Source organism: Microchirus variegatus, assembly GCF_963457635.1.
Source record: "Microchirus variegatus genome assembly, chromosome: 9".
Lineage (NCBI taxonomy): Eukaryota > Metazoa > Chordata > Actinopteri > Pleuronectiformes > Soleidae > Microchirus > Microchirus variegatus.
Window position 1 is genome coordinate 9,974,320 of NC_139810.1, and position 22,927 is coordinate 9,997,246.

General features: G+C 41.5%; 1 protein-coding gene across 1 annotated transcript; it reads right to left on the reverse strand.

Annotated features, from left to right (window-relative positions):
* Positions 1–1,192: 1,192 nt before the first annotated feature.
* On the reverse strand, positions 1,193–22,551 carry LOC310931627 (sodium- and chloride-dependent creatine transporter 1). Its single transcript, XM_083894844.1, has 14 exons — positions 21,934–22,551; positions 19,956–20,255; positions 15,944–16,075; positions 15,163–15,490; positions 14,511–14,643; positions 12,532–12,666; positions 11,359–11,462; positions 7,971–8,095; positions 6,912–7,024; positions 4,787–4,927; positions 3,593–3,695; positions 3,395–3,495; positions 3,147–3,317; positions 1,193–2,137 (listed from the first exon to the last, which is right to left on the reverse strand). The coding sequence occupies exons 1-14, from the start codon at positions 21,962–21,964 to the stop codon at positions 2,009–2,011; spliced, it is 2,046 nt and encodes a 681-aa protein (XP_083750970.1). The 5' UTR covers positions 21,965–22,551; the 3' UTR covers positions 1,193–2,008.
* Positions 22,552–22,927: the final 376 nt, after the last annotated feature.

Here is a 22,927-nt window from a genome sequence, read left to right on the forward strand (position 1 = left end):
CACCTCAATTCCTGATGGAAATCACTGCTATGGTTGTTTCAGCCAATGTAATTATAATCGTAGCCGCTTCATACATCCTCATATAGACAAAGAAGTTCCTATAAAGGGAATTATCGCATGTCAGACTACATCTGTGATCTGTAAGTAATATCTTGCAGAACACAGAAGCACAGTTAGATGTTTGAGATCTCAGGTATTGGTACTGAAAAGGTATCCAGGTAAACAGGAGGCTTTGCTTTCATGGAGAGAACATTTCATTTCCTGTTTAAAACTCTCCTTTGATGTCTAGATGTACAGTTCAAATATATTTAGAGCTGCAACTCACCATTATTTTCGTAATCGATAAATCAATCTTTATTAATCGTTTGTTTCAAAAAATGTTTAAAAACACTGATCAGTGTTTGTCAAACCTGGAAATGACGATGTTTTCGAATGTCTTGTTTTGCCCGTAACTCAAAATGATTCTGTTTTAATTATTTATTTGTTATGTGGAGCAAAGACACCAAGAAAATATTCACATTTAAGAGTTAAGAATTCAGAAATCTTGTCTAAATAGTGGAAAAAATCTTCAAACCGATAAATTGATTATCAAAATATTTGACGATTAATTGTGCGATCGATTAATAATCACTTAATCGATGAATTGTTTCAGCTCTAAATGTAGTCATTTAACATGCATCATGTCCAAACCTCTATTTTTGTTTCTATTTAAACTGACTCGATTGTTTTGCTCCCTGCAGTAGATGTGAAGGACCGTCTTTATAAATGGGTAACTGGGTCTAGAAGTAGAGGCCTGAACTTGTAGGAAGCCTGCGTCTCGTTTGTTAGTCATCAGGGTCACAAAAGGACCACACCAACACAAACACTGTCAAGTATTAACTATATACACGGCATATTTCCTTGGAACTATCGCTCATTGTTGCGTTCACTGACACGTGACACTCCAGCTAACGGCTTCTTTGTTAATGTTTGACTGTGAAAAGTTTTTTTTATACAGGTGTAATAATAGTGTAGCATGTTTCGGTGTCATTGAAGCAGAGCTGTGTCTGCACGTATGCACCGTGTGTTGTTTTATGAAGATGTCAATAAAAAAAAGTCACAAAACGACATCAGAATCCATCTTTATCTGGCCGTTTATTGCTTCTTTCCTTACATGGCATGAAATTCTCTTACACCTCGTGCACATCCCTCGTCTCCTGCCGTCGCAAAAAAATCCCGACTTTAAGATTCTCTCTCCTTCAATTTCAGTGTAAATATTGATCATCATCCCCTCCAAAATATTGTTAACACTAATGCACAGACCCTACAATACACTGGTTAGTTACAAGTGGGTGAGTTAGTCTCTTTTTTTTCTTTTTTCTTTTTTACAAATGGAAGTTGTATTTTCATTTTTTTCTTTTACTTTTAATTAGGAGAATACACAATGCTACATGTAAATGGAGACACCGCTGCCATAGTCCAACACACACGCTCTCTCTCTCTTCATATTAGACACACACACTCACGTGCGCACACACACACTCAGACCATGGCATATAAGCAACATGTATGAGGGTTGTTTCTTTTTTTAAGTTTGACCAGATTCTCTTTTCACTCACAATGTCATGTCGAAGGGCTGGCGAACTATAATACAGAGGCGCAGAAAAGGGAGAGATCTCGCAACTACACTGGACACGCCACACTTACAGAACAAGACGTGACATAACAGCACAAAGGCAGGAAGTGGAAAGAGGGGAGAGTTGGCGAGGTAGCGTCAGACAGCAGAGAGGAGAGGGAGCATCAGCCGGCAATGACTGTATAACATGTGGGTGTGTTTCAGTTCTTCTCCCGTCTAATCTTTGGTCCATTTGTCCAGGGCCGTTTCATAGCTTTCTAAAAACTGTGTGAGGTGCGTAACTGATCTGCACTTTGCTATTACTGGGCCGGTGTGGTGTGCATGCATTTTGAGTGGGTTTGCATGTGTTTGTGTATGTCAGAGTGCAGATGTCGGATGTCGGTTCTCAGCTCTTCAGATGACACTCTCAAAGAGAAGGGTGCTCTTGGTTTCAGCGGGAGGCAGAAGTTTGGCCTCGCTTTCTGGGGCCAGGTACTCCAGGTGATGTCTGCCCCACACTGGGGTGGTCAGGTGCTGCCATCGCTACACAGAAAAGAAAAAAAAGACAAGGACATGAGGAGCAGTTCCCTGGAGTGATGTTTTTAGTCTTTGTTCTGTGATTATTTGCTTTTTATTTATTTATTTGTTTTTAAAACAGAACTTTGCAAGTCTTTGCCCTTTTTCTCTACAGAGCTCCCCTATATTTTCGTGTGTACATCACCATAAACATTTACACCACCATAAACATTAATCCACCCAGTGTAGCCATGTCCAGCTACGACAGTTTTCTTTTTTGTCTGCGCTGCCTGTCTAAAATAACGCTATCACTGCCTTGATCTTATAGCTAGTACCTGCCTCAGGTGTCAGGTGTGTGTGTGTGTGTGTGTGTGTGTGTGTGTGTGTGTGTGGGGGGGGGGGGGGGGGTGTCTGTGTGTGTGTGTGTGTGTGTGTGTGTGTGTGTGTGTGTGTGTGTGTGTGTGTGTGGGTGTGTAGTGCCATGAAGCAATTTGTGTTTCTGAGATTCTGAGGACTTTGGGACTCTTTATTTGACTATTTCAAATCTAAGGAAGTGCTTTAGACAAACACAGTGTCTACAACAACATTTGCACTTTGCAGGAGTTACAGTTGCTGCTCTCTCTGTTTCCTACAGGCGGTGTAGTACTGTTGGACAGATACGGGAACCAGGCTGCAGTGTTCATACACGCAAAAAAAGTCTAAACTAATGCAGACAGAGTGACGTGTGACTCAGAGAACATCAGAATTCGCACCACCTCAGCAGCTGCAGCTTCCTTGATTTATTTATTTCACTTCCTGACTTGGTGACTAATATAACTTTCGGGGATTTCTTTTATGATCAGGTTTGATGTAGCTTGAAATCATCAAGCCACTGAAAGTGAAAACGTTTTTTGTTTCAGAGCAGTTTTAGAGGTGGTACCTTTTTTGCACCTAAGGTGCTGAGTGTTACTTTTTTTAAAAGCTACCTGAAGATTAAAAACAGAGACACAAGCAAAAGAGAAGGAAGGCGTACAAAAACAAATGAGCCTATACTGACCTCTCGCAAAGATCCTTTGCAGCGCAGTAGTTTGTAGAGGACAGTGACAGGAATACAGAGCATGGACGACAGAGCTAATGCCCAGCCAAGCGCCTCACCCCATAGAGGGTAAGTATACACTGTGTTGTAAGTCAGGGGCTTGTAGTTCACCACGTGGAACAGGAACACTCCCTACATGTGCACAAAAATGTCACATTTTTAAAAAACTAGCAGGTAGAATGTACAGAAAAATATAGAACAACACTTACCACGCAGACAATAGGTGTGATGTAGGCCCAGCACCACTTCATGTAGGGGAGGGGCTGATAGCCAATCATACGCGCCACGTCATCCAAGAAACGGTCCGCACCTAAGAGAGCATACAGTATGACATAAAGACGCTGAGATGATGCATTCAATGGTGCTTTCTGTGTTGTTAGCACTGTGGGTTTGAAATGCTGCCTTACCATAAACCCATGCGATCACAATGCACTCCCAGAAGGCCTGCCACAACAAAGTGATGCCACTGGCAGAGTAGTAGTCAAACAGCTGGAAGACATACATCCCTCCCTGGCAGAGAAAAAAGAGAGAGCAGACAGAAACACGATCGTCCCGTTAATTGTTGATGTGTGGCCTGATTTCAGCCTTATCTCTGTTGTTTCATCACAGTTCAATCCTGGTAACAAATGTGCTCAACTTTACTTGAGCACAGCCATTTGTGTTCAGTAAACGATAAATGTGTTGTATAATGTTATTATTATTTACACATATTAGAAGAAAATAATATAAGATACAATAAAAAATCTATTAGATTGTGAAGGAGGATTGTCTAAAAGACTTCCAGGGGCTTGAAAAGTGAAGCACAGTTAGACTTATCCAACGGAGCATGGGGCATCTGGAACAAAAACAATTCCCCCCCAGGGATTAAGAAAGTATTCTGAATCGGAATCGGAATCTGAATGAAAAGCCCCAAAACAACTCTAAACATTGCAGCACATATGCCAGGCCTGTATGTGGTGCTCTAGTTGTAGTGCTGCTAAAATAAATACACCAAAAAAAAGAAGACGTGCACAACTACAAAGATTACAAACTTCTACAGGTTCTACTAAACCTGATTCAAAACATAGTTTTAAAAAATGTGTATTTTTCGAGAATTGATACAGGTACAATAGACGGGATTGTGTTCTTCTTTGGCTCCGTTTACAGCCTTTGCTAATTCTGTCCCATCCCCTCAGTGCATTTTCATGGAATTATTGCTACTCTAACACTGGTAACACCTCCCTGCACTGTAAATAAATATGAATCTAAAAATAGAGTTGGACATCATCATGGAATGAATGCAATAAAACATGTGTCGCTATGGGTTCTGAGAGTCTCAGAGATGGAGAGATGGCCTCTGGGTCAATCTGTCGTGTATTAAATATTGTGTTCAGCGCTCAGAGCAGAGAGCTGCAATTCCACAAACGTCAGTATTTTTAATATCCTTAAACAACAATTAACAACTTTTCTAGAGATCCCGCCTATACTACAGCTTTAAAGACGCTTGTTTTCATCTAGTTTCTGAAGTTATTTGTGTTACAATCTTCCAGTTTCTTGTTCAGATGATGTATCCGGCACGATTCACAAATTTATATGTAGGAGGTTAAAAACACATCTTGTACCTCGGTGACCATAGACATGTCGATGAGGAAGCAGATGAAGCAGCAGATGGCTGCCACCACCTCGCGGCGCAGAGAGCCCAGGACAGATTTAGGTGGGAGCATGTCCATGATTCCCGTGATCAAACCCTCAACCCCGACAAACTGAAAACAAGAGAGAGAGAGAGAGAGAGAGAGAGAGAAAAGTGAGTGATGGTCTTAGAGACAAAGGAACACAAAGGCCAGGGGGGTCGGGCTGACACATGAGTGTAGGAACATGCATGACCTACATTGTGTCCTGCAGAGTTGTCACAACAGTGCCCACTAAATACAATTCTCAATACCAAAAATGTACAGACATATTTTCACAATAAAGATTAGAACAAAATTTAACTATTTAAGTGAATAAAACTTTATTTTCTCTAATAACTTGGTGTATTTGTGTTGTTTTTATCACTCAGCAAATAGTCGGTTTTCATCTGTTCCAATTCTGGTGACAGTAAGAGACACAACAGACTTTTAAACACAGATAAGTGTATTCTGTTAAACAGCGGTGTCAAACTAAAAGGCCAATGAGTGTCTCGTCTGCTCAGAACGAAAATAAAAGTCATACTGTTTGGGGAATAAACTACAGAGTACCAGGGCAACACTAGAATAAGAAAAAGAATGGGAGTTTTTGAGAATAAAGTCGTAATATTTTCAAGCAAAATCTCAATGATGAAAAGATGAGGCACTTGAAGCATCTTGTGAAGTCATACTTAAGTTTCACAGATTACAGGACACCACACACAGCACCACATGAGCATCAGTGTCAGAGGTTTGAAAATATTTTGTAAGAAAAGGAGTATCTTCTGATAAATGAATCACTCAGACTTGAAGGAAGGAACTCCTCTCTTTTGCAGGGAGGAAATGGGCTGGTCGTGGTTACTGGTTACTGTATCTGTGTGCTGTTCATAGAGGTTTTACAGTTTCTCAAGAAACAAGTGCTGTTGATAATTAAAGACTTTGGAGATTTCAGAGAGGCCAGAGAGCACAAGACTTGAGAACATATTGATTCTTATGATAAACTGAGGCAGAACTATAGCCATCACATTATGTGGATGTAGGCATACGTCACAAAAAAGTGGTGAAAAAATATTACACAATTTTCCCAGTCAAATGATGGCTTTATTATCATAATCTCATAATAAAATATTATGACTTTATTGTCAATGTAGCCCTAATAAAAAATGTTCAGTAGGGGTGGGAGCTTAATCAAATTTTACAATTTATCATTCTGTAAAAAAACAAAAACTATATAATTCATAACTTGATATCAAGTGGTGGTGCCACGTGAAATCAATTTAGGGACCATGTGTGGGCCCATGTGTCACAGGTTTGAGACCTCTGTGACATTAACATTCGACAGTGTTGAATAACCCTGTTAATGTCACACTGTTGCTATCGATTCTGTTGCAAATGAGTTCTATTCAAAAGAAAATTGGACACAAATTGAACAAAAATGTCCAGTTAAAAAAAAGGAGAATAAAATAGAGGACAAAACAAAGATCGTCCTTGTTGCTTTTGTTGCATTTCCATGACTTCCCACTAACATTCCTCTCAGCCAGTGCACTGCACTGTGTCAGATGCACCTGACGGCGCGTCAGCTCTGACCACACTCTCCTCAGCCTCCCGACAACACAACACAACGCTTATGTGTATATTTCAGCCTGCAGACTGAGCTCAGCTGCGGAGCGAGCTATTTTTAACAGTTTACTAGAAATAGCAGAAACATCGAAGGACAGCGAGGAAAACAAGGAGAGCAGTGGACAGAGAAGAAATACTGTAAGTGAAGGAGAGAGAATGGAAAGTGAGAGTAAATGAATGAGCTGGAGAAAAGACAGACTCTCTCTGTGTGTGAATCAGACAGAAGCTCATTGACAAAATCCCTGGCCAGTAAAACAATGCATGTAGGCATTGGCACAAATAGACACACAACAAACAGGCTTATGAGAAATGCAACGCTGACACTGGACGTGGTGAGTTTAGGAGGAAATGAGGCAAATAGAGGCAGGAATGTAGATCTGGCTGATATATCGAAGTCTGAAAGTGCTGCAGAATTAAAAATAAAGAAGCAGGCTATTATAAATAAACGATGAGGTATCCGTACCTGGCTGTCCAAGCCCAGTATGAGCAGCATGAAGAAGAAAAGTGCTGCCCAGAGTGGTGCCAGAGGCATCAGAGTTACAGCCTTAGGATAGGCTATAAAGGCCAGGCCCGGACCTGCACATTAAGAGGCAGAGTGAGAGGCATCAAATATCAAGGCCAAAGCTTCTTCAAGTCCACACATCAGGTTTGAAGGTAAAAGGGTAGACAGTCAGACAGACCCAAAATATATCTTGTGTCATAAATGTGTCATAATTGCAAATTATTATATTAATTAGTGGCTGAATTATTGGCAGAATCATCCAATTCATCCACATTTTCTTACAGATTTAATTCACAATATATTTTGTATTCCAATATTCACTGTATTGCGTGATTGAGCATTACCACATTTAGATGTATTAGTATGTATGTAGTATGTATTTAGATATGAGTTGCTTACAATAAAACAAACAAACAATAACATTGCAGACATTGCAGTTTGCTAATTGGATAATTTAATTTAAGGTTTTTTTTCAGACCTGTTTATTTCGCATATATGATACAGCATCAATGTGTAACATTTTGCAAAATTGTATTACTTCAGTTAGCATTAAAACAGTTAGCATCAAAACACAAAAGATGTTTAGATTGTCCATTTGTGGGCTACTGTAAAAAATATGGTGTTACATCAGCTGACCTGATATAAGTAAATCATTGTGTGTGTTGGCAGTTGTGTATCTGAACATATCAGTGCAAACCGCAGAAGTTTGACCAATGAACATTTGGATGTGTCTCCATCTGGTAATCTGGTACCTCCCCGTGTCTCATTCCAATCAACAGATTGCAGACAAACAATGCTATTCCTCGCACTATAGTCTTGTATTTATACTAGGCGGGAGTATTTTGACTAACTTAACTGCCTTGAACTTGAATTTACTGTATTGCTATCAGTGTTTACTCCAAATCTGTGACATTGAATAAGAGATTGACATGGACCTTGGGTGATATGTTTGTGAAAAAGCCCAGTCAAGTGGTCGCTTAGGTGGCTAAATGTAAATGGTTGGGGAAGCTATATCCTTACCACTCTCAGCTACCTTACTGATGTCCACGCCTTGCTCTGCAGCCATGAAGCCCAGCACAGAGAACACCACGAAGCCTGCGAAGAAGCTGGTTCCACTGTTGATGAGAGCCAGGACGAAAGCATCCCTACACAGAAACATGGAGGAAGGAGGAAGAACAGGGGAACAGAGAGAGAGGAGGGGAAACAGAAGAGCAAGAATGAAACTGTGAAGCCAAATATGCATTATAATATCCTGTAACATGAGGCCCACAAAACACTCTGTGTTGGTAAATCAGGAATCAATAGTCATTTTCTCTGAAAGCTCACTCTTTCATAGGAGGGAAATAAACTTTGCAACATGCTTTGTATTTGTATCTCACATAATAATGAATGCATTTGGGAATAATAATAAAAAAAATTCCCATTCAAATAGAGAGATCTGAAATTGATCAAATTTTATTTGGTAGCGAATTACACCTGACATAAAAAAGCAGATTGTCCAATCGCAGTATTTGACAGCTGTTACCATTCACTGCGCCTCACTTATTGTCTTGTCGTGGATAAACTTGGATATAAATTCTGGGGCAAGATTACTGACACATCTAATTTAAGAAAACAGTGGTTTCCACGGAGATGTGTCTTTTACGTTGGAGGACCTTCCTGATTCAATGTTCCCATTTATCCTTTACAACCCTAACCACCCTGGCACCAGCACTGGGAGTACACTGGATGTGGTCAATCAAGAGTGTCTGATTAACAATGAGCAATGCACCACCAAACTGGCAATCCTCTGCTTACAAGCCCAATTCCCTTGCACTCGATCTTGCTGCTGCCCTGAGACAACAGAATTTGATCAAGCTGTCAATTATTGTCCATTATCCATTATTTTTAGTGCCCCGATTATATAAAGAGACTAAGAGATGTCTTATTTAAGATTGGGATGTTTGAACCCAACTGTTATACCGCAACAGTTTCTTTACTAAGTCAACAAGTACAGCGAGCAATGACCTTCAGTTTATTCTGATAAGTCCAGCGCTGGCTGCTCCAGCCAAGAATCTCAATGGTTATTATAACAGCAACCTCTATACTCAGTTGACCGTCAAAAAGCTACTCTGGTGGAAAGGGGATGAAACAAGTGAGAGTGGATAAGACCACAATTATTAAAAGTCTATAATTGGTGATAATGCATCATTATATGCTACAAAACAAAGCTGTTGAATCAAGACAAATTTAGGGAAGGAGAATTTTCCATGTAAGGGTGCAAAATGTTAATTTATGCAATAAGTTGTGCACAAATTAATACACTATTAACCTACTGTACAAATCAAAAAGCTATGGTACCTTTGTTCAACTGTGCTTTGAGCTGAAGTTGACAGACTAATGGCCATTTTTTTGGTTTTGGTTGGGTTAGGTATTACAAAATAGTACGTACTCAATGTGGACTTAGTCATCACTGCATGGCTGCATTAAAATGTGATGACTTTGTTTTACACCTGCACACACAACATTTGTGAATGAGTGACTAGTGACTTGCAAAGCAGTTGTTTTCAGTGTACCTGAATCATTAGATTTAGTTCATTAAAACTATTTGTTCAGTACTTCCTCCATAGACTTCCACCAGAGAACAGACTGAAATACAGCAGCAGGGTTTGTGATGCTGCTCATGATCAGCAGTGCTGTCCCTAAATATACCAGACTCCTCTGTTAAATATTGAGATTTTAAACATTTCCCTGGTAATTGTTGGCGATTAACCAACATTTTTAGTATTGTCAAGTATTTTGAACTGATCTACAGTTTGGCATTGTTCAGCTTGATTCTTGTGTGGGACGGCTCTTCCTGTGACGGCACTCTGACCAATCAGTGGCCAGCAGTCTTGCAACATCACACATAGTACCTACTCAGCTTGCTTTGAACCTCAATCAGGTACTAAAAAATGTACCTGGTACCAGGTACTTCGAGAGTGGAAACGCAACTTAACCGTGCCGAGCCAAGGCGAGGCAAGTAGAGCCTGTGGACACGACAATCCTATCCTGAACCGACTATACAATTTAACTGTGAGCTTTGTGTTCCCTTAATCAGAATCGTTGGATATTCATGTGTAGATATTTAGCATGCTGCTAACTTTTGAGTTTAGTGCATAAAGTTTGCATTTGTCATTGGCAAATTTTAGCTTAGCACATTAGCATGTAATGCTAGGTCAGTGCCAAAAAACATTGACAGTTGAAACAGTTGAATGATCAACATGTTATTTTCTGCACAACAAAGGTGCATTCGTATAAAAGCAAAGATCTTGAATACCAATATTTATTTTCTAAAATTGTCCAGGGGGGGCTGGATGGGGGTTGTGTATTATCTCACATACCCGGAATCTTTTCCAGCCAACTCCCTCGTCAACATTTCAGGCAATGTCAACACGACCACGTTAGAGCTCAGACGGCATTTTCCAGGAAAAAAAACAAGTGGGTGAGTGGGTGACTTTCCCCCTGTATGACCCCAAGTACCACTCCTGTGGCCTGAACATTACAGAGTTTTCTCCTGCTGTCTTTGTAAACACAGCTGACCCAGACAATCTCCTGCTGTGTTCCTAATATGTCATTTACAGACATTTTAGGCCAGTTCATGTCTGGTTGACACTAGAGAATCAATAATAGATAATAGATAAAAAGGAAACCAGTTTTAATGTCAACAAGACCCCAAAGTGTAGTCCTGAGTCCTAAATATACTGACATTTGGGAGCAGTTTATATACACAGGATATTCCTGTGTGTGTGTGTGTGTGTGTGTGTGTGTGTGTGTGTGTGTGTGTGTGTGTGTGTGTGTGTGTGTGTGTGAGAAACAGAGCAGGGCAGACATACCTCACTATCTCAACTCATCTTTTAACTTCCAATTAAGGTCAAGACAGAGGAAAATGCCAGATGGCAGCATATTCATGAGACTACTATTACAGACGCTCCAAATATAAACAGCAAGTGATTTAATTTATTTAATTTTTTTTCAATTATCTCTACTAATGCTGAGGAGCTCATAAATGTCTGAATATTATTTACATATCTGTCTGTCTGTTAAGGGTAAAGATGTTTAAGCTCTACAATCCCGTCTTTATTAACAGCTTTAAGACAGGAATGATTGGAATGATTGACTTTCTATTTTAGCAGTTATTGAAATAAAACAGAGCTTGTAGGGAGGATAAAGGATGATTCTTCTATTATTATCAGGGAGGATTCACGCGATCCCTTTAATTCAGCAAGTGTGAGTCATGACAGCAGGTTTCAATCCAGTGGGAATACTATCTTCATGGCGTGTTCAGTGTTCCACAGCAGTGGACAGAGTCTGGCTGATGGTGTTTGTGTTGATGCTGGCCTCCATCCAGTGACAGTGGTGTCTGATTTTATGTTGTGTATGAACTCACTGGTAACAGTTGTTATGGAAGCGGTTGTAGCTGCCCAGTGCAGTCAGAGCACCCAGGCCAATGGCGTAGGAGAAGAATATCTGAGTGCCTGCATCAATCCACACCTGTCACAGGGGAGGGGGGAAACTGTGTGAGCACATTCCACATGCTTTGTAAGCCATGTCCCTTAAAGCTGCAATAGGCAAGATAACGAGGAAAAATTACGTTTTATTTCAATTAAAATACTCTTATATTTTGAGGTTGTAGTTTTCCTGTCCAGAGCTCCTCTTACCACCTGAGCACAGACACAGCAGATAATCTGAGGAAATCTTTCAATCTCAGTAAGCCTCATGTGACCCCATGATGGGTCAGAATAAACAAAAGCTGTAATGGCGCCTATAATGTGCACAAGTCTCACCCCCCCCCCTCTCTCTCTTTCTCTCTCTCCCTCTATCAGAATGCTGATTTTAACATACACTGAAAAGTTATGATGGAAGTATTGGGAAACAGGAAACTGAAGTTCGTAAACCACTCACTCTCCCACACCAAAGTCCATAGAGAAAATCAGTGATTTTAGCTCGCGTGGACACAGGAGCTGCTGGTCTACTGCTGCCTCGTGTGGTCACTTTGCGTCACTGAGGTCAATCTGAACAAATGATTTAAATGCTGAATTCACTAAAATAAGACATTTTAAACTTAGTGATGGAGGCAGCGGTGGATCAACAACACCTGTGTGCTGTGATGTTAAAACCACTGATTTTCTCTATGGACTTTGGTGTGGGAGAGTGAGTGGTTTACAAACGTCAGCTTCTTTCACTTCAAAATACTTCTTTGAAACAATGTAATGACGTCATAAGAACACATAACGTGACACACGGCTGCAGATAGGATTTAATATGACCCAACTTGTTGAGATTAGAGAGGAAATTGATTCAATGCAAGGTGACTTAACGTCACGTCATTTTTAGTCATTTGAAAATACACTTGTTTATTTTGATATATATTTTGTAGTTTGTTTTAAATTATTTATTTTTCAGGTATTTGGTATTTTACTTTTAAATACATGTTTTGCCTGTGCATGACCATCAAAAGTCTGCCTACTGTACCTTTAATCAACCCAGATGTACACACATTTGTCACATTTTCATTTCACCATAGACAAAGAGTATGTATACTTGTGTAACGAAGTTATACCTGGGCTTCGCCGAGTTTGGACCAGTCTGGTTTCAGGTAGTAAACAATACCATCAATAGCTCCAGGTAAAGTGACTCCGTGGGCCAGAAGAACAACCAGAACCAGGTATGGGAAGAGAGCCGTGAAGTACACAACCTACAGAAAGACGGAAAAGAAAGGGAACTGTGGAGTACGTGTCGTGACAACATAAGTCAAGGCTACACTTGGAGGGGTGGGGGAAGTGAATAGTGAGTGCTATGCATTGACTTGCATTAAGTTAAAAAGTATAAAATTCCACACTTAACATTTAAATTCCTCACATAACCTGAGTTAAGTGCACAAAAGGATATGATTATATGATGAATTTAACACGCTAGCTGAACAAGTTTAGTGCTTATTAACAGGGTCCATCAGCTATGCTCAAATGTTTCAATGCAACACCGCATAAGCATGTTTTTATTACTTTGATTAAGCAATTACCTGCTTTGCAAATACTCATGTCTTAAGAAGAAGCCCATTAGGTCCTTCCTGTAGATGTGTAATGGGCCCTGTCATGTTACTTTGTAGAAAAGGTAGCCTGTAAATGGAAAGCCAGACAATTTGTAAACCTCCTGCAATAGCAGGGGTTTGTGGAAGACCTTTTCAGAATGTAATAGCCTTTGTCACTGTTAAGCTGAGAAAGCAGCCCCATGCTACCTAGTAAGAAGCAAGTACGAGCTAAATCAGTGTGGTGAGAGCTGAAGTGCTGTGAACGCACATATTTGATCTGGGGGGCGAAACATGGGCAGATTTAAAACACCTACATTGTGGAAAGTTTCTAATCGGCTTACAGCTGGCTGCCTTCATCCCCCTTACTCTATGAGCCGTAGCAGCTCTGGAGAGACAGGTTATTCAAACACAAGCAGCTCCATTTGCTATAAAATAAGGATGAATTATTTTTGGCACTCATTAAAAATACTTATGCACACATTTTTTACATTAATAATAAGCAACTGAAAACAATGTTCTGTTCATAACCTGACTGACACGTTAAAGCTGCAGTGTGTAACTTTTGGTGCTTATTTTTGGTGTTTATTCCGCTTCTGTTTGGTCTTCATGAACATTATTTGTATAATAGTACATCAGACCTGACTCAGGGAGGGAGCATTTGTATGTATACAGCGGCAGCATAGGGCCAGGTGGGGACAAAGAGTGCTTACGATTTCACTTCTGAAACTGAACCTGAACTCTTTTCCAACTCAGAAATCAGGTTGTTACGACAAAGCGCCACCTGAGAGACATTTGTTTCACTTTAAATCAGCCGTACACATAATACCTTTTAAAAACAAAAGCTGTTTCTTATCGACTGATATTGTTTCCAGCGGCTAAGAATGGTTAGCCTGAGACTAGACTGTGTTCAACTGGAACACAGTGAACATCGGGGGTTAACTTAACTCCATAGTTCCGACATCTAAGTTGCGATGTAAACAGAAAGCAGCCTTAGAAGCACAGGGAGAGTTTGTGTAGAGCTGATAGACTTCATCTGCATTATGCCAACTGATTTGACAATAATGTTGAATCCAATGAAAATCAGTAGAGTTTTAAAAAGTTACGCACCACAGCTTTAAGCTGCATATATAACAGCATAGACTTGTATAGCTATCATTACACGTGAGAGAACAGAGAGGGAAAAAGCAACTAAGCAAAGCAGTTCATGTTCATGTGTGCTTAGACATGTGTTCATGTGTTTCAGTCTAGACAACTTATCCTCTCACTATACCAAAGCTGATTTTGGGGTCAAGGGGCGAAATGCTGCAATTACGTGAACTATTTCACATGAAGCCATGCAAATAAAAGGTCTGACCTGCATGAACCCTGACGCCAGAAATCAGCAACATTTTTTTATGTGACAGTGTACTGTTTGAAGCCAGTTATGTGAATCTACGCTCATAAACCCCCGAAAACACAGACATTAGTGACATTAAAGCACTGTGAAATTGTACAGCTGAGAAACACATTACCTTGCCGGTAGATTTAACACCTTTCCACATGCAGAAGTAAACAATGACCCAAGTGGCCATGAGACATAAGACCATCTCATAGCTGATGTCACCAGCCTCGTGCAGGCCACCAGACAGACGGAGCACTTTACGCCTGGGAGGGAGAACACAGAGATAGAAGTTACCAAATACAGCCATTTTAAGACCATAAGTTCATCCTGGAAGTCAAATGACTTGCACTACAGACGTGTTTATTCTTTCCTGCGATATTCACATAGTTACACATATTGTCCATAAACAGTAGATGTAGTCTTACAGGTGCAAAACAAACTACCATTTGCACATCAGAATACAAGATGGTCAAGATATCACATTAAAAATATTGATATAATCAAATAACCTGGGACCCTTGACAAAAAAGGTGATAGGAGCTAAGAGGTGAGGTGCTAAATTTTAAGCTCCTGAATCAAAGAAGCTCTTCTCTTTTCTCCAGTGTTTCTTTTCATTCAGTAAAATAACTGAGGACCAGCTCATCATCACTAGAAGCAAGTTTGTCCTGGTCCTTATAATGGTCCATTATAATGTATAATGTATTTCTTTGGCAGTAGATAATGGTTTTCAAAACCAAATTACATTGGGTTGCATGACACTTCTGAATAAAGCGACAACATACTCCCAGAACTCGATGACCGGGGAGCGCATTCCATCGGACTCTGCGCAGCTGCCGTTGAGGAAAAGCTGAGCTGAGGTCAGATTCACTGGGGACACAGAGGCGGTTAGGTTGGACGACGGTGTGGCTGCAGTCGCCTGGGTGGCGCTGCGGTTGTAGCAGGCACGTCGGAAGTCCTGTGTACAGTTGGGAGTGTTCCAGGGATGACCGCAGGTGGCCCACGGCAGTGGGTTTGTGAAGGAGTGGAACAGAAAGTAGAGGCCCCACACCAGAATCATGATATAGTAGGTGTTACAGAAGAACACGATCACCATCGAGGCCAAGCCCAGACCTGAAGGAGAGAGGGTGATGAGACAACATGAGGGGTCCAGGTAAAATACAAAAAAACATGTCAAGTCAGTGTGGTGAAAATATAAGCACCTAACCCGTCAGTATACACATACACTTTATCCTAAAAGACAATGGACAAAACAATGCACTGTCCATTACACTAAAGCTGAACTTTTGACTTAAATGTGACCTTGAGATGTTAATACTGATTGCACAGCATCATGGCAATTAAGAAAATCTATTATTCTCTGTCACGTTGATGCAGCTTTTGCAGAAGAAATGATTCCCTATCTAAAACAGTGTTTGTTACAAGCTTATGATTAGAAATACTTTGGCATCTTACTAACTGCTGCTTTGTGATGACATTGGCCCAACAATACTATACAACTGTAACTAACTAACTAACTAACGGATGACCTCTGTGTCGTAAAAAAGAGAAAGGTACAGTACATACCTTTAAAGAGGGGCGCGATGTTCCAGGCAGAAACCCCTCCTTGCTTCATAAATTGTCCCAGTGCAATCTCCAGGAAGAAGACCGGGATGCCCCCGATGAACACGATCAACAAGTAGGGGATCAGAAAAACACCTGCAACACACACACATTTATGACATCATGTGACTCAGTTAAAAAAAATTCAAAACAATTTTAAAAGTCTAAAAACGTATTATTCGTTATTTTACCACAACAGGTGTATTTTCCACGCAGTTGCGTTGAAAAACACACTCAGACAGAAAATTGAGTATTAATTGTAATAAAACATATTATTAATAATATTTCCACTTTTTAGGAATTAAATACCTTGGATTAATGTATGTTAGCAGTGTGAATAAACTGCACTAACATGCCACAGAGTTGATAGAGTGCAAAATGTGTCACATTTCTTTTTACCCTTTAAATCAAGGAGAATAAAAGAGTCAGACAAACACTGTGCGTCAGAGTTTTCTATAAATAATCTCCTCTCGGACTCTTGCTCTGCAGCAGAAGCTGCAATCCGCAAAAAGCAGCAGAAAAAAAAGACACTTTTTAATTCACTTAACAGCGAAGGTTTGATTGATAATGTAACTGGGTGATGCCGCCACAGTGCTGCGCAGATGGGAGGGGAGGAGTCACATGACCAGCTATGACGCAGCGCAAAAGGGAGGGGAGAGAAGAAAGGACACAGAGAGATGGATAGATCACAGAAAAGGGACACAGGGAGAGATTAAATAAAAAAAGAAACTGGGACAATGCAGCACCATGGTGGCAGAGGAGGTTTAACAAATGCAGCAATGTCACACTCCGCCGCATCTCTGCAACTGCGCTATTGATTGACAATTGGTGCTTCATTCAGTCCATCATTCTTTGTGTCACTCTGTGTGACCAGAAGGGCTGCAGCCTTATAAGGAAACGTTTGTGAGCGGGAGACTAAGAGGGAGAGGGGAGGGAGGGAGAGAGAGCGATGCAAGGAGGCGTTGAATGGAATGACTGGAGGAAAATGATATTACATTAAACATCAATACCCCCAACGTATTGGCCAATGTAATCTTCCCTCTAATCGTGACTCGGCCTGACAGTTGAGTCACAATGAAATAAATGAGTCTTAATTCTCATCTCTCGCTCGCCTCCAGTTGAGTGTGTCGCTGATTCAGAAACAAAAATTTCAACCAAAGAGCTTTGGACCTCGTCTGAGACATTCATTGTATTGCGTACAATGTGGACGCCCTAGATTTCGTCGAGGGCCGTGAAATGAAGAGCGGTGGTGGCGAAAAAAGGGGTTGGGCGCACGCTCACAGGGACAGTTATTGTGCAACATTTCCATATGCCTCCTTATCAAGAGCAAGGGTGGGAGAGAACACCTTTGTATACTACGTGCGGGCCGGGCAGGAGCACAGGAAGGAGAGAGGTGGGAGGGGGGAGAGACACGACGACTGTGTGAGGCAGGCCATTGTTATACGATACCAGAAGGTGGGTATCAAAGCCATGGGTCACAAGACCCACACAGACATGAGAGGGAGGGAGAGAGGGAGGGAGGGAGTGCTGGACTTAGAAACACACGTATGCACAGTACGTGTCACACTAGTCCATTTAATTTCAAATGAGCACCTCGTAAAAAAAAGAAATAGCAAAAGTGGGTAGGGCAGAGATAAGACAAGTCAAGGCCAAAACCTGCAGTTGGCAGTGGTCACCATGAGCTAAACTGGCACAGATGGACAGGGAGAGGATACAGGGGGGGAAAAAAAGTACAATAACAGCTCATATCAATTCCAGCGAGGGTTCAGCAGCAGTGCAACTGTAGGACAACGTGTTCTGTTTCACAACATAACAAGAAAAGTGTTGTCCTAATGAATGCGAGGAGTCTCTGACGAAATACCAGGAAGATTCTTCAATTAGGGGGTGAAGTGAAACTTTTTTTTCTCATGAAGACATTTGTAGGAGTTTCACATCTCATCAAGCAGAGAACTGAGTCATTGGAAGAGTAGTTCAGGTTCTGTGTACAGTATGAGGTGCTGACACATAGTCAGCAGTGAGCATTGTGAAACATGTGACTGCCAGCGGGGACACGAGGAAAGGCAGGTTTTAGACACCCGTCTAGAGGCTCATCTATAGAATCTGATGCTTGTTTAAGTCTATGCTATCTTTAAAATGTATTCACTGAATTATCTGTAAGTTACAAAGCGTGTAGACTGAAGTTTATAAACTGCTGAGCCTCCCACACCAAATTCCATTGAGAAAATCAGCTCACATGGACACAGGAGCTGCAGGGTCTACTGCTGCCTTGTTTTTGGTAAATCTGTTTATCTGTTAAATCTGTAATCTGTTTTTCAGAAAACAAAAGCACAAAGTAACACATTTGAACTTGCTGATGAAGAAGGCAGTGGATCAACGACTCCTGCGTGCCGTGACGCAAACTTGCTCATTTTGCTCATGGACTTTGGTGAGCGAAGTGAGCTAAACCTGTGACCATATTCTTAAAATTTCGGAGACTTTAGCAGGCATAGATTATGTTGGATTAGCCTTTTGTTAAATGGCTTTTAACAACTTGTTTTCCTCACTGGCAGCCATGTTTGTTTGTATTTTTGTGCCTTTTGAAAAAGTCAGCCTTGGACATCGATGAGAAAGAGAGCTGCGACAGTCAATTACTAAGTAACTGTAGAATAAATAGCATAATCAAATAAAGCTGCAGTAGACCGGATGGCTGGATAAATAGATGCTAGTTGGGTTTTTACATTACATTACATGTCATTTAGCAGACCCTTTTATCCAAAGCGACCTACAATTGGCGAAGGGTGGAGTTGAACTTGTGACCATGATGTCTCCTGCACATGGGAGTACCAGTCTTAATCACTGAGCTACTCCACCCCTCCAACCCCACCAGGGTTTCATCCCTCAGGGGATCCACATCCCCTATAGACTCTAGAGCAGGGGTCACCAACGTGGTGCCCGCGGGCACCTGGTAGCCCGCAGGCAGCCAATACGGTGCCCGCGGGCTCACTTCACTTCACCTCACTTGCATGTATCCGTATGATCGCTCAGTAAAATATCTTTGATATTGTTTATAAAAACTGGTAATCGTTAGGAGTAAGCACTGGAATTAATGTGTATGCAGTTGAATGCATAATATTAATCATTTAAATGGTAAACAAACAAAAAAATATTATATGGTAGCCCTCCATATTATTTTTACCCTTAAGGTAGCTCTCTGTCTCAAAAAGGTTGGTGACCCCTGCTCTAGAGTCACTCGTTCTATTTTTTAGGCAGTTGATATCAAAGCTAGAATAATGATGTTTCCACTGAAAGGGGGGGGAACAAGCAGCTGTTTAGTAGAACAGCCAATAGGATTGCCGTCTGGCTCAGAGGTGCACTGTGATTGGTCAGGATGGTCAAAGCCTGTCACGGGACAGGAAACTTTAGAGTTTAGAGGAGAAGCAGAAGTCCACTTATCTCTCGGATCTCTGAGATTAATCACTGATCAATAGCACCAAAAAATATGTGAATGTTTTGAATGTCTACATTTTGAGCAAAACAGTTGACAATTTTCACTATTTTATAATATCATCGAGAATCAATGACAGAAAGGGTAAGAGATTGAGTCTGAGTCTGAAAAGGACGCAGTCACGTCCCACTTCACAAGAGGCGTGAACAATGAACGTAGATAAAACCGCCTCTGCGCGTAATTGGAGAGACCTACGACCAATCAGACCAATGATCTTGACGGCGTATGAGGGGTGCTGGAAAGTGTTGTGGTTGTAGTAATGGCCTCTTAAGACGTTTGCTTTTGTTGGATGCATAATAAAGATGCTATACATTGCTTCCCTCACGTCGCCATGTTAAGCCCGCCTCTAGTGCGTCAGGGGAAAGAACACGTTTGTGACTGGTTCACTTTTTCAGGAGATTCTGGAGTCAAAATGGCCTCACGTGGGAAATTCTTGTGTGTTCATGGCTTCAGACAACTATATTCACAACACAGTGTAGTCTTGTAGCTCACCTCCTCCGTTCTTGTAGCAGAGATAAGGAAAACGCCACACGTTGCCCAAGCCGACAGCAAAGCCCACACAGGACATGATGAAGTCCATCTGTCTGGTCCAGGTCTCCCTCTCCACCACTGGTACTGCTACCCCGTTTCCAGTCCCGGCTGCAGCCCCGTCCTGGGACTGCAGTGGACCAGCTCCTCCACCCTCATCGCACCCTGGGCCCACTCCAGGCACAGGCACCAGGGGGCGAGCTGACCCCCCACTCTCCTCCTCAGACAGGGCCCCGGCCTCGAGCTGGGGCAGACTGATTTCACCTGGACGGGAAAAGATCACATGAGGAAAAAAAACGGTCTGATGTGAAAGTAGAACAGGAAGGAGGAGGAGGAACAGGAGCAGATAAGACACCAGGAACTAGCCTGTGTCTGAGTAGCACTCCAATAAAATATCTTATCAAATATACAATATTGTAACAACACTCCTATCTAAAACACACTCACACACAACTTCACACCACGTGTCCTGGGCCGCAGCCGAGGAGCGTGACTGCAGTGTGTTTACTCCTCAATGTCATTGAATGTCAGTCAAACATTGAGTAACACCACCTCAAATATGTGTATCTGTGTTTTCACAGCTAATAATTGGGCTGAAATCCTCTATAGCTGCTTCTACCACTGAACCCTCCCCCGATGTTCATTCCCTCTGTCTGTCTGCCTCGCAGACAAGAGTGATTAGTGTGTGCTGCAGTACGACACAGCAGAGAGCACAAGGTTACAGGCATTATCTCAAGCGGCACAGCTTCCTCCTCTGTGTATGCCACACACAGACACACACAGACATGACAATGAATACATGCTGGCAGAGGCTCAAACTCAGATAAATAAATGTGACGCGTCATCTCGCCACTGCTGCCATTTCTGTGATGATCAATGTCAGCCGCGCTCTGTGCTGGATGCAAAGCAAGGCAGCTGAATCCAGATCAGAGCAGTTTGAGAGGGAGTGTGTTCGCGTGTGTGTGTATTTGTTTGTTACCTTGTCAGGACCGGTAGCCTTCATGGAGACCAAAACCTGGTCCTAAATAAGGTAGCACCATGATTTTGCGGAACTGGTTTTTAGAATTGTGGTTATGGATAAGGTGAGCGATAACACTGTGGTTATGCTACAGTCCAAGTGAGTGGAAGTCAATTAGAGTCAGTGTTTTAGAAATTATAACAATATTTAATCTGACTTTGTATCCAAATATTATGCTGATTTTTTTCCACTTAAATATTTGCATCAATTACAATTATAAATAACAATTGAAGATTAATGGTCTGTCTCTGATATGATTTTGTGTCTGCACTACAGTGCACTTATATATTTTAAATACAAACTAAATATGAAGTCATTCAAAATACTAAACTTTATCTTTCGTCAACTTTTGGATGAAAAAGAGTAATATTTTATTGACTTTCCTGAGGACAAAACACTGTCAAAACTTGCCGAAAGTCTCTTTCTACTCTGAATGACACTAAACTTGAACTAAAGTAAAGGTCAAGTAGTCTCACACAGGACGTCATTATATATATAATATATAAAATTGACCACTTTTATTCTTCATGGGATGACAACAAAAAGACAAATCTATTGTCCTTGGACATGAATGGGGGTCAAAAATAAAGTCGTCGCAACACAAACAGTGTAAACAGATACTGACCACACTGTCTTCAAACTGCACAGTGATATACTTTCGGGTGCATGTGTGTATGTTGTGGTCTGAAGTCATGAGGAGTGACACCTGTTCCGGCAGCACATTTATAGCTTTCAGATCACCTCTGCAGCTGAGTAGGGTCTGCTGTTAAGTGTATATTTAGATCTCCTCAAGAGTGTATTTATAATGTGGTGATGATGAATATACTGTAGAGGGAGGCAGTGCTGCTGCATTAATAAATCATAAATCAGGAGTAGGGAAAAAAAAGAGACAGTGGAGGTCATTCAGTTTATATTTATACTCACCCTGACTGTTCTCTTCCACTTCAGGTGACATGTTTGGTAGGAAAAAAATGCTTGGATTAATTTCTACTTCTTCTTTTGCTGTTTGAGCCTGATTTTGCTGTCTGAGTCTGATGCTGCTGGTTTTTTGATTAAAAAAGGCTCACAGAGACATACAGGCAGCTGTGCAGAGCTCAGTATGTCTCTTTTTGTGATTTTTCTCTCTGAGTTTGTTATTTATGCCTTCTTGAAGTAACAATTTTATCTCTTTCTCTCTCTTTCTCTTTCTTTCTTTCTCTTTTTTTTTGAAAAAAAGGACCAGGATCTCAGTTTTATGTCGATGATCACACGTTGGAAACCCTCAGCTCAGCCAAGAGATGGGAAAAAAAATGTCACAAAGCGCCGCGCGGTTCAATTCAGCCGATGACTAGAGGGAATTCAAAAGCAATCGACGAAGCACTTGAAGGTAAGCCTGAAGAATCTCATGGATGACAGTTGGATGAAAAAGATGCTGCGCCTTTAGGAGGAGAAGATGATTCTCTTTAAACGCTCCAGTCAGAAGTCCATGAACCTGTGCGTATCGCCGCTGCGCGTCCACCAAGAATGCGATCTGCTGCTGCTACTGCTGCTGTTGCACGGTCCGATAGCTGTGACGGACTCTCTCTCTCTCTCTCTCTTTCTTTCTCTCTCTCTCTCCTCCCCCCTCCTCCTCCTCATGCTCCTGCTGCGGCTGCTGTCGGCTGACCTGATTGGCTGAAAGCGAGCCAGTGCGGTGCGCACCATCATCATCATCAGCAGCAGCAGCAGCAGCAGCATCATCATCACGTAGTCAGAATGAGAAGGAGTCACAAGGATGGGTTTATTACGCTGCTGTGCGTCCTTGACCTGAAATCACACACTCACGTACACACAGTCAGTCACATAACTGTAGATAAATGGCCACAGCAGGCATGGACCGCTGCAGCTTTGTTTGGTCTACAGAGAGTGTGCTTATGTGCAGCGTCAGCAGTTTGCAGTC